At 39.0% G+C, this 17,086-nt stretch overlaps 1 protein-coding gene across 1 annotated transcript in view; it reads left to right on the top strand.

Moving 5' to 3' along the window:
• slc38a10 (solute carrier family 38 member 10) overlaps positions 1 to 17,086 on the top strand; it is a 118,420-nt gene that overhangs the window by 11,874 nt on the left and 89,460 nt on the right. The window contains exons 3-5 of the mRNA XM_063074457.1: positions 6,754 to 6,799; positions 15,115 to 15,208; positions 16,646 to 16,789. Coding sequence (XP_062930527.1) covers positions 6,754 to 6,799; positions 15,115 to 15,208; positions 16,646 to 16,789 — 284 coding nt within the window. The remainder of the gene's footprint in view (positions 1 to 6,753; positions 6,800 to 15,114; positions 15,209 to 16,645; positions 16,790 to 17,086) is intronic.

Here is a 17,086-nt window from a genome sequence, read left to right as displayed (position 1 = left end):
GAATTAAGGGAAACAAGTAGTGAGATCATGGAAACTGTACAGATCAAAAAGGAGGAGGTGCTTGCTGTCTTGAGGAAAATTAAAGTGGATAAATCCCCGGGACTTGACAGGGTGTTCCCTCGGACCTTGAAGGAGACTAGTGTTGAAATTGCGGGGGCCCTGGCAGAAATATTTAAAATGTTGCTGTCTACGGGTGAGGTGCCGGAGGATTGGAGAGTGGCTCATGTTGTTCCGTTGTTTAAAAAAGGATCGAAAAGTAATCCGGGAAATTATAGGCCGGTAAGTTTAACGTCAGTAGTAAGTAAGTTATTGGAGGGAGTACTAAGAGACAGAATCTACAAGCATTTGGATAGACAGGGACTTATTGGGGAGAGTCAACATGGCTTTGTGCGTGGTAGGTGATGTTTGACCAATCTGTTGGAGTTTTTCGAGGAGGTTACCAGGAAAGTGGATGAAGGGAAGGCAGTGGATATTGTCTACATGGACTTCAGTAAGGCCTTTGACAAGGTCCCACATGGGAGGTTAATTAGGAAAATTCAGTCGCTAGGTATACATGGAGAGGTGGTAAATTGGATTAGATATTGGCTCAATGGAAGAAGCCAAAGAGTGGTAGTAGAGAATTGCTTCTCCGAGAGGAGGCCTGTGACTAGTGGTGTGCCACAGGGATCAGTGCTGGGTCCATTGTTATTTGTCATCTATATCAATGATCTGGATGATAATGTGGTAAATCGGATCAGCAAATTTGCTGATGATACAAAGATTGGAGGTGTAGTAGACAGTGAGGAAGATTTTCAGAGCCTGCAGAGGGACTTGGACCAGCTGGAATAATGGGCTGAAAAATGGCAGATGGAGTTTAATACAGACAAGTGTGAGGTATTACATGTTGGAAGGACAAACCAAGGTAGAATATACAGGGTTAATGGTAAGGCACCGAGGAGTGCAGTAGAACAGAGGGATCTAGGAATACAGATACAAAATTCCCTAAAAGTGGCGTCACAGGTAGTTAGGGTCGTAAAGAGAGCTTTTGATACATTGGCCTTTATTAATCAAATTATTCAGTATAAGAGCTGGAATGTTATGATGAGGTTGTGTAAGGCATTGGTGAGGCCGAATCTGGAGTATTGTGTTCAGTTTTGGTCACCAAATTACAGGAAGGATATAAATAAGGTTGAAAGAGTGCAGAGAAGGGTTACAAGGATGTTGCCAGGACTTGAGAAACTCAGTTACCCAGAGAAAGGTTGAATAGGTTAGGACCTTATTCCCTGGAGTGTAGAAGAATGAGGGGAGATTTGATAGAGGTATATAAAATTATGATGGGTATAGATAGAGTGAATGCAAGCAGGCTTTTTCCACTGAGGCAAGGGGAGAAAAAAACCAGAGGACATGGGTTAAGGGTGAGGGGGGAAAAGTTTAAAGGGAACATTAGGTGGGGGGCTTCTTCACACAGAGAGTGGTGGGAGTATGGAATGAGCTGCCAGATGAGGTGGTAAATGCGGGTTCTTTTTTAACATTTAGGAATAAATTGGACAGATACATGGATGGGAGATGTATGGAGGGATATGGTCCGTGTGCAGGTCAGTGGGACTAGGCAGAAAATGGTTTGGCACGGCCAAGAAGGGCCAAAAGGCCTGTTTCTGTGCTGTAGTTTCTATGGTTTTCTGTGGATTGACTTAACTGTACTCTTAAGGGATATTCATTGGCTTGGAAATTTACTTGTATGCATCTCCTGATTTGTGCCTTTCAATGTCTTTTTCATAGAGTTGCTTTGAGTGTTCTTTTGTCTTTGTGGTGTAGTTTTTACCAGGATACTGACTCACCAACAGTTGGAACTTTCAGATACAGGTGTATTTTTACTACAATCAATTGAAACACCTTGACTGCACACAGGTTTATATATAGCTAGGACACCTTAACCAATTGGCTGCACCAGTGATGATTTGGTGTGTCATATTTAAGGGAGTGAATACTTCTGCAATCAATTATTGTTTTATATTTGTAATTAATTTGGATCACTTTGTGGAAAGAGTCTTTTTCTGTTTATCAGTGTCAAAAAAAAGTCAAATTAAATCCACTGTGATTCAGTGTTGTAAAACAATAAAACATGAAAACTTCTTGGGGAGGGGGGTGAATTAGTTTTATAGGCACTGTGTATTGGGACAGGCACGTGGATAGAAATGGTTTAAAGGGAACTGGGCCAAATGTAGCCAAACAAGACCAGCTTAGGTAGGCAAAGTTTGGCATGGGTGAGTTGAGCTGAAAGATCAATTTAGTGCTGTCTAACTTTGACTCTAAGACAACCCAAAAATCCAAGTTATGGAATAAAATTCACTATTATGGAATTTATGTGGGAGTAAACATTAAATACAAAATATGTGTGAAAACAATTTTTTGTCTATTTTTCCTTTTTTGACTCATTTCTTGACATGTGCAGATAATGTCTTTTTATTTAATGTGTTGGGTTAATTTTGCTGTCAAGCAGGTTTTTCAAGAGCTTTCCATGTTATTTATCCTCATTGTCTGAAACAGGCCAGTAGTTGCAAGTGCAAGTTGTAAACCTAAACTACCACTATTTGTTGTGAGTTACACCATTAAACTCTCTCACCTATATGATAGGCGTGGGGGTGGGGTTCATCATCTGCATTAGAACTTCTTTGCACTTGAATTAATTGCTGACCATTTTGGAGAATGTCTAGCCTGAGTGCCAAGCCATTTCCTCTTCTAACCTCAGTGTTTTTCTTCAAAAAGTTATACTTGTATCCTTAGTGCAGCAAAAGTTTTACTTTCTCTGCAACTCCTTTTGAGGTTACTACCTTTGCAGGCGGTATTGTTCAATGTAACTTGATAATTGGCTAAAATCAAGAAACAGCTTTGCAAATTTGATACAGCTAAGCTTTGGGATTGGACAGCATCCAGACTACATAGGTGGAATACTTGTGTTTCTGGACTACCTCCATCTCAGCCAGGAGTTGGTGAGGTGACTTGGGACCACTTGATGTGCAATCCTGTTTGCACCTTGCATTTGCTTTACATGTAATGCACATATTTGCATGTACATCCAGTGGCCATACTACTCTCACTTCCCTGTTGGTCTTGCTGCTAGGTGTGCTCCAGAATAATCCATGCTCTGACTAAGCTTCAGCTGGCATAGAATGAGGTGCTTTTTTTCTGGATCGATCTAATGATAGCTTGTTCTGTTAATTCCAGCATCTGCAGATTTTCTCCTCATTGTGCTGTTTCCATTCTTTATTGTAATAGCCTCTACTAATCTAAGGCATTTAGAGGCAATTAAATGAATTTAAATGAAATTGTATTAATAATAGTTTTAATGAAATTACACCTTTTCTAAATTTTAAAAACTAACTAAAAGGGGAAAAATACCAAGTTGTATTGAAGTTTGATTTTCATTCGAACAAATAGGTTTTGGCTATATTCTGCAACTAGTCCTGATGTAAAGCAGAGAAAACATATCATCAAAAGGTTCAGGGCCAAAGCTGGACTTAGTGATGAATCCAGGAGTGGAATTGCTTCCAATATGTTTTGTACTTCTTTTCTGCAGTGTGTAGGCACACAAGTCTGGAGCTCACTGATATGTGCTGTAATGTTTGCCGATGCTTTTCTGTGGAACAATCAATGCAATCCAACCCAATTTATTTCAGAACTTTAAAGATGAAAGGGAGGTTTGATATTGGATGGCTGTTAGGAAGTACGTAGAATTAAATGATTTTGTGCCAAGGACTGCTTGTTAATTGCTTTGAAGAGAATGGGATCTAGCATTTGTTTGTAGTGAGTGATAATGGGCTCTGGCTCAAGAAAAAGGTAGCATCTGTTTGGAAAATTGGCAGGGAAGGGGAGGTGATGATTAGAGAAGAGGTTATGGGTGGTCACAGGTCATGAAACCCAACTATAGTTTAATTAAGGACAACTAGTTTAAAAATGGGGTCAAAATTACAGGACCACTATTGTGTCGGACTTGGATATCTGGTAATCAGAGAAAATCTCTTCAAAGAGCAGAACTTGGGAACGGCAAAACTGAGGGCATGTCCTCGGGGGAGTTTAGGTGCATCAAAGTTAAGTGAAGATAATAGCCAAAACCTGAGTAAATGGAAAGGAGCAAAGCTTAGGTGAAGAATTAAATCACAATGCATGGGAAGTTGCTGAGTTAAGAGATTCAAGAGAGAGAATACAAATAATTCTTAGTGAAGAAGTTACAATTGGGTTAAGCGAAACCGCTGACTTTAAAGGAGGTTGTGGGGAGGAGAACTTAACACATGTCATTATGACCTGACCAATGTTTTGTATAGGTGTTTTAAGTCTGTTTCTTTATTGCGTGTAAGCTTATATTCCATGTGCTACTTTTGACTTTTTGATTCATAACACTGCCTCTAAAGATCCTTAATGAAAAGATAACGCTGGGGATATGTCACTAATGAATATTTATCTATAAACTTAATATTTGTAACAACACACATCAAAGTTGCTGGTGAACGCAGCAGGCCAGGCAGCATCTATAGGAAGAAGCGCAGTCGACTTTTCAGGCCGAGACCCTTCGTCAGGATCATTAATATTTGTAATTTCCTTTTCAACCTCTTAAGTTGTGCTGCAGCACATGACTTAGAATTATATTATTTGGGTAATACTGTTGATGGTATATTCTTATGTTGGCTGAGCTGCTTGTCTTATTCTTGAACCTGTATCTTTAATATAAAAATCATGTGACGGTAAGTGGTATTACTGAGTCTTCACGCCTCAGGTCATCTGGTATCCGTTCAGAAATCCAGTGGTTCCCCTTGCTTATGGGCTCATTTCAAGATTCATTTACAGTATTATCAAAGAATGTATAAATTATACAACCTTGAGATTTACTTGCTCACAGGTAGTCACCAAGCAACAAACCTGAAAAAACCCAATTAAAGAGAAAGAATAAAAATAAAATTAAAAGACCAACACTCGATGCGCAAGAGAAAGGGAAAAAATAATGCAAACAATTAAAGTGAACAACAACAGCATTCAGAACTAAAATTGAGTCCTCAGATCCAAAACCCTGGAGCAGCCCAGAGTAGGCCCAAAGCCTCACTTATCAGTTCGTCATATTTGGGGATACAGAGTACAGCAGTCGGGACAGTCTCTACAGCCTCAGCACCATAGAGTTAACCATCGCGAAGAGCGAGTGAAATCGGTTCTCATCCCAGCCGACACACTGTCTTTTCGGTCTATCTGGACCTGTGTTTAAATTGACCCAATTACGGAGCAGCTGAAGGCTCTGGTGCCCAGGAGAGAGGAGTGAAAAATATGGAGAGCAAACAAAATCAGCTCTCACCTCTGATCTGGGCTGGCTCTTAAATTGTCTAAACAGTGTGTCGTACCTTGCACTAGGAACCAGGCCTAGACCACGCCGCCCAGCAACTTGCTTCGGGCACAGATTCTGTCACCCAGCCCGAAGCTGCTCTCAAGCTCTTCAGATCAGCTCGGCACCTAGAGCAATCCAACTTTCTCTTTCAATTCACTGGCTTCACTGCAACATTCACATTACTGTTGTTTTCAAGTGTCTTAAATGTGTTGAGGTATTAATAGGAATATTATTTCATTATTGGAAAATCTGCTGACCGAGTACCTCCAAAGTAGTGAATGTGACTGATTATCAGATTTTTACTATGCTGCTTACTGATGCAAAGCAGAATGAAGCTAAATATATGTTTGCCAAGGTATTGGGTGTCTTGATATCATATGGCAACATTCCCTCTTGTCGTGTACTTAAAATGGCTGATACAGCAAATTAAATTTTTACCAGAATTCAGTTGGCTTGTGTCTAGTACTGTATCTAATTCTGCTTAATGGGCATTTTATTGTTTTGGATTTATTACGGTTTCATTGGAGACAAGAGTATTCCACAGAGCAATACTATAGCTTAAGGATATTCATCCATGCACCTCTTCCTTTTAAAATATTATTTTAAAATATAGAATAGGAGATCAGGTGCAGCTACAGGAGAGTGATTTGTTTTCCATCTTGTAGTTTTTCCAAGTACAAAGCTGCATCATCTGCACATATCAAGAAACACAAGTTTAAAGAGCAAAATTTTTTATTTATGTATTGTGCATAAATTCTGTTTCAGCAAATTCTGTATCTTGAAATTTTGAGTAGCAATTTGTGATTTCTGTCAGGGTGTAGTTCTATTACCCAAAAATCCGTAACATAGGAGTGGCTTGTTACTGGTAAAGTGCCTGTTAGTACTTTTTTTTTTAACCTTTTTAGCTACTTTCAGGGGTTCATTTTATTATCAAAGTGTACAACTCTGAAATGTTTCAATTCTCTGGGTGGCCATGAAACCAAGGCAGCACAATCTTCAGCCCCCAAATCCCACGTCCCGGCAAAAAAAAAGGAGCAATATCAACCCCCAAATACCTCCTCCTGCGCAAAACAGATTAGGCACATCAACCGCCCCCCTCCAAAAAAGAAATCCCTCCTCCCGCACAAAATTCGAGCAAAGCGGATACAAATCAATTTTCAGAATTGACTTGTGTTTAAATAGTATTTAGCATTTGTGATTCATGACTAAAAGACTGCTTTTACAATTCTAGTAGAGAATGTAGCAGAGCTTGATCCTATGTCACAGATGCATGTGCTTTCAAATTATTTTTCCTTCAGTGCAGTTACTATGCACAAATGTTTTATGAAATGCAATGAAAACTTAAAATTTTATGTAAGTGTTTGGCACTCTAATGATTTCTAACCAATTGCTTTTCAACTTTATAGCTTTTCATGCCTATGGAAAAGCAGGCAAAATGCTGGTTGAAACAAGGTAAAATTATTTTTTTAAGTTATGATATTTTGTTAAGGTAGCTTGCACTACTGTTAAAAGCTCTTAAATTTTCAGTGCAGTAGTTTCAAATGAATCAAATAGGTGACAGTCATTGTAGCTTTCAAAAATGTTTTTCTTTTAAATGAGGCTTTCCAGATTAAAACAAGATATTACCAACATGATATCTGTCATTGAGGGACTCAAATCCATATTACAGAAAAAGCTTGCCATTCTGAAGTATCTGAATAATGCATTTCATGTTGGAGGAAAGGCATCAGCTGAAACATGTTTTGCTATGCACTTTACCCTTTATATGTGAAGACTAATTGGTAGTTCTTGGTAAAAGAAACTGTCATCTGTAGAACCCAATGCCATTGTGAATTAACTCATTGGCCTTTAACCACTGGAACCTTGGATAAAATCAAACTACGACGGATAAAATGAAATACTTATGCTTAACAGCAAGGGTCCTTGTGAATACATGAATAGGGATAACTTTTTTTGTATGAATCTCACAGCTCAAGCTAAGCATAAAATTTGCCACTTAATTGAAAATGATAAAGATTGTCATAATTGTAAGGAATGTTCCACTTGTTTAACCCTGATGTTTTGTTGTGATGGGCCAAACTGCTGGGAAGTATTGGGGGAGACGTCACATTTCAATATCTAAGTTGGCAATATTTAGTTTTGACTTTACTTCTGCAGTGGAGAACTTTTCTATAGGTTTTTGAGGGAAGAATCATTGTTTAGGAAAATTGCACTTCCATCTCCTTTTCTCAGATTTTCAGTATTTTTCATACATGCTGAAAAATGTGCAATATTAGACATTCTTCAGTGTGGCACTTTTAAAACGTTAATGCTAGCTAAATGTTTCAAATTTCTTACTAAATATTTGTAATGCACTGTTATTTTTCTCCACATAAGTGGATATGCTATTTCTGTTCTCTCAAAAATTAATAAGTTCTTTATAAAATGGCGGAGTCTTGTTTAGCTTTTCGTCACTGAGCAATTTGCTATTATTTTGTGCTGCTGTTAAAGATGGAAATTTTCTGATCATTGAAGTAATATTAGTTTGAAAATGTATAATTCTGATGCATTGCTGTAGATTTTATTTTGCACATTTGTAATCTGCTTAATAAAAGGCTAATTTATTCACTGCTCTGGCTAAGATCTCATCCTTCAAGGGTAGTTTAAAATTCTTAATAGAATGTTAGTATTATGTTCCAGTCATATTGAATGATCTACAGTAAAATAGATGTAAAGAAGAAAGAACCCTGTGGAATTAATGCGCAGATTTTGGATTGGCTATGGAACTAGGTGCATACTCAGAAATGGTAGGTTGTGAATGTGAGCAGTTCACTACATTAATTAGGCAGGGATATTGAAAAAGTAACCATTCAGGGTAGAACCATGTATCTGGAAGTTGACCTAGTTGTTGTAATATTTGGTTCTTGAAAGCTCTGAGGTCAATCTTACAAGGCTATTGCAACTGCAAAAAATGACTTTGAGATGTCTCATTGTATATAAACGTATAATGCAAGACTAATGTAGGAAGCATCTCTAAAGGCGGTTTGATGACTAGCATGATGGTGGAAAATACTGGCTTTAATTTTCCCACAATTGACAACATATTTGCATAGTTCTGGAGATTTCCCACCTCTGCTTTGATTTTGAATTGCACAAGTAGAGCAGAAAATCGTTGAATTCCCCAGCAACCACACTGAATCTGCTCGATGTTAGGTTTGACACAGGAAGACTGAACTTGAATATTTGAATGGATAGAAGCAGCTGCAAAGAGTGGTAAATATCACGTAATCTACAATTTAAATAGTTTACTGTTTATAATGGAGCTGGTTTCACGGATTTAATTTTTGTTGATCTTTATTTGGTTAATTGCTGTTTAAGGAATTGTTTTGAATATCAGATATTCGAGTGCCTTGTAAATCCTTCCTGCTGGCTGTCAGAAGTTTTATTGCTTCATGGGCACACCTTGTCAGATAGCATACTACACAAGGCCTGCCCTTACCTGCAGGTTGATACAGGTTCGAGGAAGTTAGATAGATGGAAGTGCAGAGCCATGAAGAGATTAAAGCACAATAATTTTAAATTGGTAGCTCTTGGGAACCAGAAGTCAATGCAGATCAAGGGACAGGTTTGCTGAGCAAGTGGACCTTGGTGATGGTATGGCATAACTTGCAAACTTTTGAATTAATTTCAACTTGGATTAAAGTTGAGCAGATTGGCAAGAAGGTCATTAGTTCTTGAGAAGCCAACAAAACTGCACAAGGTAGGTTGGTTATAGAGTCAGTTGTAGAAAACTGCAGCACAGAAACAGGTCATTGAGCGCATCGGATCTGTGCCAAGCCATTTATCTGCCCAGTTCCATTGACTTGCACCCGGACCATACCCTCCATACTCCTCCCATCCGTGTACTGTACCTGTTCAAATGTTGAAGTCGACCCCACATCCACCACTTGGCACTGACAACTCGTTCCACACTTTCACCACCCTCTGGCGCCTCCCCTTAATAATTTCCCATTTTGGCCTTAACCCATGACCTCTTCTAGTCTCACCTAACCTCAGTTGGAAAAAAGCCTCCTTGCCATTCCTCGATCTATTCCCCTCCTAATTTGGTACCTCTATCAAATCTTTCCTCGATCTTCTATGTTCTATGTAATAAGGTCCTAACTTTTCAACCTTTCCCAATAACTCAGGTCCTCAAGTGCCCGCAATATCCTTATAAATTTTCTCTGCATTCTTTCAATCTTATTTGTATCTTTCCTGTAGGGAAGTGACCAAAACTAGGCATAATACTCCAAATTTGGCCTCACCAATATCATATACAATTTCAACATAACATTCCAACTCCTGTACTCAGTACATTGATTTATGAATGCCAAAGTGCCAAAAGCTTTCTTTATGACCCTTACCTACCTGTGACAGTATTTTCAAGGAATTATGGGTTTGTATTCCCAGATCCCTCTGTTCTGTTGCACTACTGTTCATCATGTAAGTCCTGCCCTGGTTTGTCCTCCCAAAGTGCAACACCAGACACTTGTCTGCATTAAATTCTACCTGACATTTTTCATTTGATCCAGATCCCGCTGCAGGCTTTGATGGTCTTCCTTGCTGTCCCCTATACCCCTAATCTTGGTGTCATCTGCAAATCTGCTGATCCCGTTTACCACATTTTCATCCAGATCATTGTCATAGGTGACAAACAGCGACAGATCCAGCACTGGTCCCTTCAGCACGCATCTAGTCACAGGCCTCCAGTCAGAGGGACAACCATTTTTACTAACTCTGGCTTCTTCCCTAAAGCCAATGTTTAATGCAGTCTCGAATTCCAAGGGATTAAACGTCTTTGACCAACCTGCCACGTGGGACCTTGTCAAAGGCCTTGCTAAAGTTCATGTAGAAAACATCCACTACCTTGCGCTTCTCAGCTTTCCTGGTAACTTCCTCAAAACACTAAGGTAGGTTAGACACGACAATCACACACAAAGCTATATTGACTATTCCTAATCAGTCGCTATCTATCCAAATAATTATATATTTGGTTCCTTGGAATATTTTTCACTAACTTCCCCGCTACTGACGTCAGACTCACTGGCCTATAATTTCCTGGCTTATTCTTCGAGCCTTCTGAAACAATGGTACAACATTAGCTATCCTCAAATCCACTGACACCTCGCCCTCGTCTAAGAATGTTTTAGATGTCTGCAAGGGCCCCTGAAATTTCTGCACAAGCCTCCCACAGAGTCTGAGGGAACACATTGTCAGGCAGTGGGGATTTGTCCACCTTAATTTGCCTCTAGACTGCAAACCCCGGCTCCATTTCAGGTGCAAACCATCCCTTCTGTACAGGTCCCATCTTTGCTGGAAGTGTGTCCAGTGATCAAAAAATCTGAGGCACTCCCTCCTGCACCAATTCCTTAGCCATGTGTTAAACTGTATAATCTTCCTAGTCATGCCCTCATCAGCACGTGGCATGGGTGACAATCCTGAGATCCAACCCTGGAGTTCCTGTCCTTTAACTTAGCACCTAGCTCTGCGAACTCACTTTGCAGGACCTTGTCGTCATCACCCACCCCATCCATATTGTACCGACATGACCCATGACCTCTGGCTGTTCACCCTCCCACTTAAGAATACTGTACTTGATCCAAGATGAACCTGACCCCGACACCTGGAAGGCAACAAACCATCTGAGAGCCTTATTCTCGTCCACAGAACCTCCTTTCTATTCTCTGAACCAATTAATTCCCTGTCACTGCAACTTGCCTCCTCTTCTACCCACCGCCCCCGCCCCCCAAGTCACACCCAGGCTTGGTGCTAGAGACGAGACCACTATAGCTTTCCACTGCTAAGTCATCCCCACCTAACAGTACCCAAAGTGGTATAGCTGTTGTTGAGAACAGCATCAGGGGTACTCAACACTGGCTGCCTTACCTCTTTCCCTTTCCTAATGGTCACCCAGTTACATGTGTCCTGCACCTTGGGTGTAACTAACTCCCTGTATATCTTGTCTATCAACTCCTTGACATCCTGAATGATCTGAAGTTCATCCAGTTCCAGCTTCAGCTCCTTCACGCAGTTAGAAACTGCTGCTGGATGCACTTCTTGCAGGTGTAGTCATCAGGGACACTGGAGGTCTTCATGACTTCCCACATTCTGCGTGAGGAGCCCAGTATCCTATCTGGCATGCCCACTATTCTAAATGTGCAATAAAAAGGAAATAAAGAATAATTTTTTAAAAATCTACCTACGGCCTAACTTCTTACTTGCCAAAGCCCCAATGAGTTAAAATCTCAACTCCCCACTCCAACACCGGCCCACTCACACTGTGGTCTCTCCCACAATGGCCCCTCCACTTAAACCTAACATTTTATTTGTCCTTGCCAAGTGCCTAAATATGCACAATCCATTTTCTGCCTGGGAATTGTGGCGCGCAAAATGTGCCAACTGCCCCCGCTTGCTTCTTTTAAACATTGCCTCTACACAATCCAGTGTCTCCTCTGGAAAGCGGCACACAAAATGTGCTGAATATTCCCATTTGCTTCTTTTAAACTCCCTTTCCCTCTATGCAATCTGGTGTCTCCTTGGGACTGTGGAGTGCAACGCATGCCGACTGCCCCCTGCTCACTTCGTTTGTACTCGCTCTCCCTCTACATAATCCGGTGTCTCCTCAGAACTGTGCGTGCAAAGAAGTGGTGAGCTGGGTGTCTCAGTCACCAATGAATTTGTTTTAGTTGCCTCTGGGGATTGCAGAGAAATTCTTCAGACTATTTTTTCAATGCTGGCCAAAGCTGTTTGCTGATTTCATCTTCTATGGGAAATCCAATAAATGCCCTCAGTGCTATTATGGTGTACGTGTCGTGGACTAGTTTGTATGATATTTTCATATGTTTTGTTAGACTCTGGCAGAAGTGAAATATGCCTACTTAATGAAAAGCAAGAAAGTGTATTATACAGCTTTTAAAATCTTAAATATTCAGAGAGGAAAAGGAAAATATAAGATAGAAATGCTCATGAAATCTACAAGCTTTCATTTTCAACTGATAACTGTTAACGCTTGCATCCTATTAAAACTCTGATCACATTACTCCAGAGGTCATTTACAATTTAAAATGTAATATTTCAGTCTTGACATCTAATCTATGCAGCTGAATAATTGTAGAACACTATTCTTTGCTAATTATAGACTTCCTTTCTTCAGTAATTAGAGTGTAATTGCCTTGGACTGAAAGGACAGGTCTGTACTGCTTGACATCTTTTTTACATATTTAGTTGAAATAAAGCTTTGTGAAATCGTAGAAAAGTGTTTTTAATTTTTGTTTTAGTATTGTCTCAGGATACTGTTATTCTACCACAATTTTATGGAAATAAAGTGGTAGAACTTGAAATTTAAATTCATGATTTCTGTATTTTTCCTCAAAAAATGCTTCCAATGAGTGACCTTTCACCATCTAGCTTTGTACTGGCTCAATATAACATATGTTCTTAATAGTGCTTAGTTAAAAGATGTTTAGGCAATCTAGAATCTTTCCAAACTAAGGCAGACAACTTTTGCTCATTCTGACACACTTTTCTGAGTATAGAAAGCAAACTGTTCAGTGCGCTATTTTGCCAGACTGGTTTATGACATGCGGACATTGACCTGTAAGTGTGCATTATGATCTATGTTTATAAAAGGAAAGTGTTTATGACATTAGTATCTGAATGCTTCAAGTTAGATATCCTTTGAATGAGGGGAGACCTCATAGAAACATTTCGAATGTTAAAAGGCATGGACAGAGTGGATGTGGCAAAGTTGTTTCCCATGATGGGGGAGTCTAGTATGAGAGGGCATGACTTCAGGATTGAAGGGCGCCCTTTCAGAACAGAAATGCGAAAACATTTTTTTAGTCAGAGGGTGGTGAATCTATGGAATTTGTTGCCACGGGCAGCAGTGGAGGCCAAGTCATTGGGTGTCTTTAAGGCAGAGATTGATAGGTATCTGAGTAGCCAGGGCATCAAAGGTTATGGTGAGAAGGCGGGGCAGTGGGACTAAATAGGATAAAATGGATCAGCTCATGGTAAAATGGCGGAGCAGACTCGATGGGCCGAATGGCCTACTTCTGCTCCTTTGTCTTATGGTCTTATGGTCTTCTTAATCTACGATACTTTCCAGTTTGATTCCCAGTGTCCCTGCCAAATGGGTTGCATCAGAAGTGAATGACTATACTCTTACTCTAGTATATGGTGTAATTGATCAGCCTTGCCAATAACAGCTGATGTCTTCAGATAATGAATTTTCTTGTCTATTTTGTCAAAGTTTACCATATGAATTTTTGTGTCATTTGCAACAATTGGTTCCATGGCAGATCCACAATTGTGCCATATTGTTTAATGGTACACCAGAGGTGTGCAGAAGTGCTGCATCATGTAGGAGTTATGTTTGATATATATTTGTGTTGAACTGATTGACTTTGTACAACATTTTTTTCCCAAATTAGTTCCATAACACACAATGTTAATTATAAAATCTAGATATTCTAGTTATGACCAATTGCTTAGCCAAAATTTGGCACTGAAATACTTGGTAATTTATTGGTAATTTATCTTAACATTTCACTTCAAACAACACCCTCAAAATGCTGGAGGAGCTCAGCAGGCCAGGCAGCATCTATGGAAAAGAGTACAGTCGACGTTTCGGACCAAGATCCTTCATCAGGATCCTACGTTCAGTTAACCTTTCTCTTCCTGTTTTTCTTCCTCATCTCAGTTATTTTGTTTTAAATTCTGACTTCTTCCACATTAACATCTTGACCTGTTTCTGCTTGCCTACTTCTGCTTTTTTTCAGTCTTGCCTAATCCACCATACCAAAATTGATACAGAGGAAGGAGGATCTGTGCTGTAGGAAAACGCTAATGACTGCCCAGATGGTCACAAATATGCCAAATGACATTCAGCCCAGAGAGTGTGATGGATAATGCTTGAATGTTGAAATTACCATTAAAACTTTAAATTGTTCCTTTGAGCTAGAAACTGAAAAATCAGAGAAGTACATTCATGCCAGTTTATACAGTAAAGACACATCTTGTTCTCTAACAAAAGCTCGTTGTATTGGGATGAATGTGTGCCGTGCACTTGTTTGTTATAATAAGGAGGTTTTGTGGCAATTAGGGGAATACACCTAAATTAGAGGAATTTTAAAATCGCTAATGTTTTTAGTTGACAAATATTTAATGTGTTTTTCTGTGTCTGTGGTTTGTATTTCTTTAAACCCTGTATCATATCTGAAATGAAATTTTAAAAACCAGACAAAGAAATGAGCTGTTAAACATTTATTTGCTCTCATCTGGGATAGTTGGCTTCAGCTGCTGCATCGTTTCAATTTAGTTGTACTGCACGCCACTGAATCCTATACCTTTTTCATGACAGACATTTTGTTTTACAAGTATTCTACAAAGGCAGTTCTTTCATTGCAGTTGATACCATCAATCTTGAAATAACTACCACGATGGTTGACTTTAGTAGGCTATTCGATTTGTTGTCATGTTGCAACCACATAATCTAATTTTTATCTAATATCTGCACAAATGCATTTCTCCTCCAAAGGTTTCTGTATGGCAATCTCAAAGGAGTATTGGTGCCTTTTGCCATTCTAGCTAGATGTTATTTAGTACAGTGCAGCTTAAGACAGTGATTTCCTTGTTGGTTATGATTTCATATTACTTGATCTGGTCTTGAACTGTAACAATAGCTTACATGACATGAAGGGATTTTTATTGTTAAGACATTAATTGCAATTTGCTCTGTTATTTTATAGCTTGATTGGCTTGATGTTGGGGACATGCATTGCTTTTTATGTTGTTATCGCTGATTTAGGATCAAATTTCTTTGCTCAGTTGCTTGGACTTCAGGTAAGCAGGCTATTTTTTGGTCGTGTATAACCAAACTGGGAAAAACTCATTTTGACGGCAGTGCATAAGTGCCCAGGCAGTTGGACCAAACTGAGTAGAATATCTTAGAGCAGGGGTTTTCAAGCTGGGGTCTATAGGCTTCTTGCTTAGTGATATTGGTCCTTGGGATAAAAATGGTTGGGAACCCTTATACGTCGATTAAGATAGTACAGACACAGGACCATCAGCCTATTTTACTTGTACTGACAAAGCTATCTCGTTGAAGTAGTTCCATTTGCCTACATTTGGCCCATCAATCTAAACTTTCCTATCAGCTACATGCCTAAATTACTTTTAAGCATTGTAATTGTACTCTGCCACTTCTTGCAGCTTGTTCCATATACATACCTACTGTTGTGTGTGTGTTGGGGGAGTTGTCTTTTGGGTCCTCTTTAAATCTTTTCTCTCTTACCTTAAACCTATGCCCTCTAGTTTTACACTTCCCTACCATGGGGGGAAAAGGCTAAACCATTCACCTTATCCCCCCTACTACTTTATGTATCTCCATAAGGTTTTCTAAATTTCAGGGGGAGAAAAGCTACAGCCTGTCTAGTTTCTCTGTATCTTGCACCTCTTCTTGCTTAATTGACATCCTTCCTATAGCTAGGCAACCAGAAATAAACACAATACTGGAGTGACTGTTGTACTGGACGACTTAAAGTTAAAGAGGGCCACAATTACATAACAAAATCCCTGCAACCAGATGAAAAGTGTATGTACTGTGTATTTTAAAAGTTGATTGGTACTGCAAACCTAGTTCATTACAGTTTCATTAGCATCTAGAGATTATGTACTCTCATTAAAGGATGTTAAAGTCATGCAAATATGCCAATTGATTTACGTTATGTAAAATTCCCATTTCTTTGGGGGTTCAAGTGATCAAAAGTTGAACAACAGATTTTTATGACATATATATGCCAGTGATATTAAACCTGATTCTGAACCTGAGTTCACTGAATACCCCATGAACTCATCTATAACTCCGAACAGAGTAACTTCTGCAATCCATTTTTTGTTTCCTCTCTAGGGGATTAGCTAGGTTGAATTTTTTATGGTCAAATGGTCCAACTACACAAAAGCCCTTGAGTTTTAAGTTTTATACTTCTAATGCTGCATTTAACTGACATAATTGAACTTTTATGTAATAAAAATATGATAAATAGAATTTAATCTTGGATTTCAAGTCACAACCATAAACCATTTAGGATTCACTTTGGTTATTTTATCTGCGTACTGGAAGTACATTTTAGTTATGTCAACCAGTTTTATATGTTAAATGTACTTTTAGATCTTGTCGTCTATTTACTATAGGAAAATGTCTCTTGAAAAATCTACTGTGTCTAGTCCGTGGGTAAGAAAAGTGTGACTTTTTAGCTTTACTGCCTTTTTTTGCTTTAGGTAACGCAAGGATTCCGTGTGTTCTTGCTGTTTGCTGTTTCTGTATTTATAGTGCTGCCATTGAGTTTACAGAGGAATATGATGGCTTCCATCCAATCCTTCAGTGCTATGGCTTTAATATTCTACACGCTCTTCATGTTTGTGGTAAGTATCCTGCTGTCTAGTTATCTAGAATATTTTCAATTTTCTTCTGTTTGATCACAGCAATTCGGTGAACAGATTTTAAACATAGCTGATTATGCCTCAAGTTGTAATTGGAGTTGGCTTTGATCTTTCTAAGGTAATATTGAGCAGTTAATTCCTAAAATATTACTATATAGTGAAAAGATTCAATGTATTAATGTATTTAAAAATATATTATGCAGTATTTGCTTACCATATAAGATTTTATTCCTAGGTCATTATGCTGAGCGTTTTAATATCCTTTCCTTTTTAACAAAT

The sequence above is a fragment of the Mobula hypostoma genome, chromosome 22 (assembly GCF_963921235.1).
Source record: "Mobula hypostoma chromosome 22, sMobHyp1.1, whole genome shotgun sequence".
NCBI lineage: Eukaryota > Metazoa > Chordata > Chondrichthyes > Myliobatiformes > Myliobatidae > Mobula > Mobula hypostoma.
Note: the sequence above shows the minus strand (reverse complement) of the source record. Positions and strands in the feature narration are given on the sequence as shown.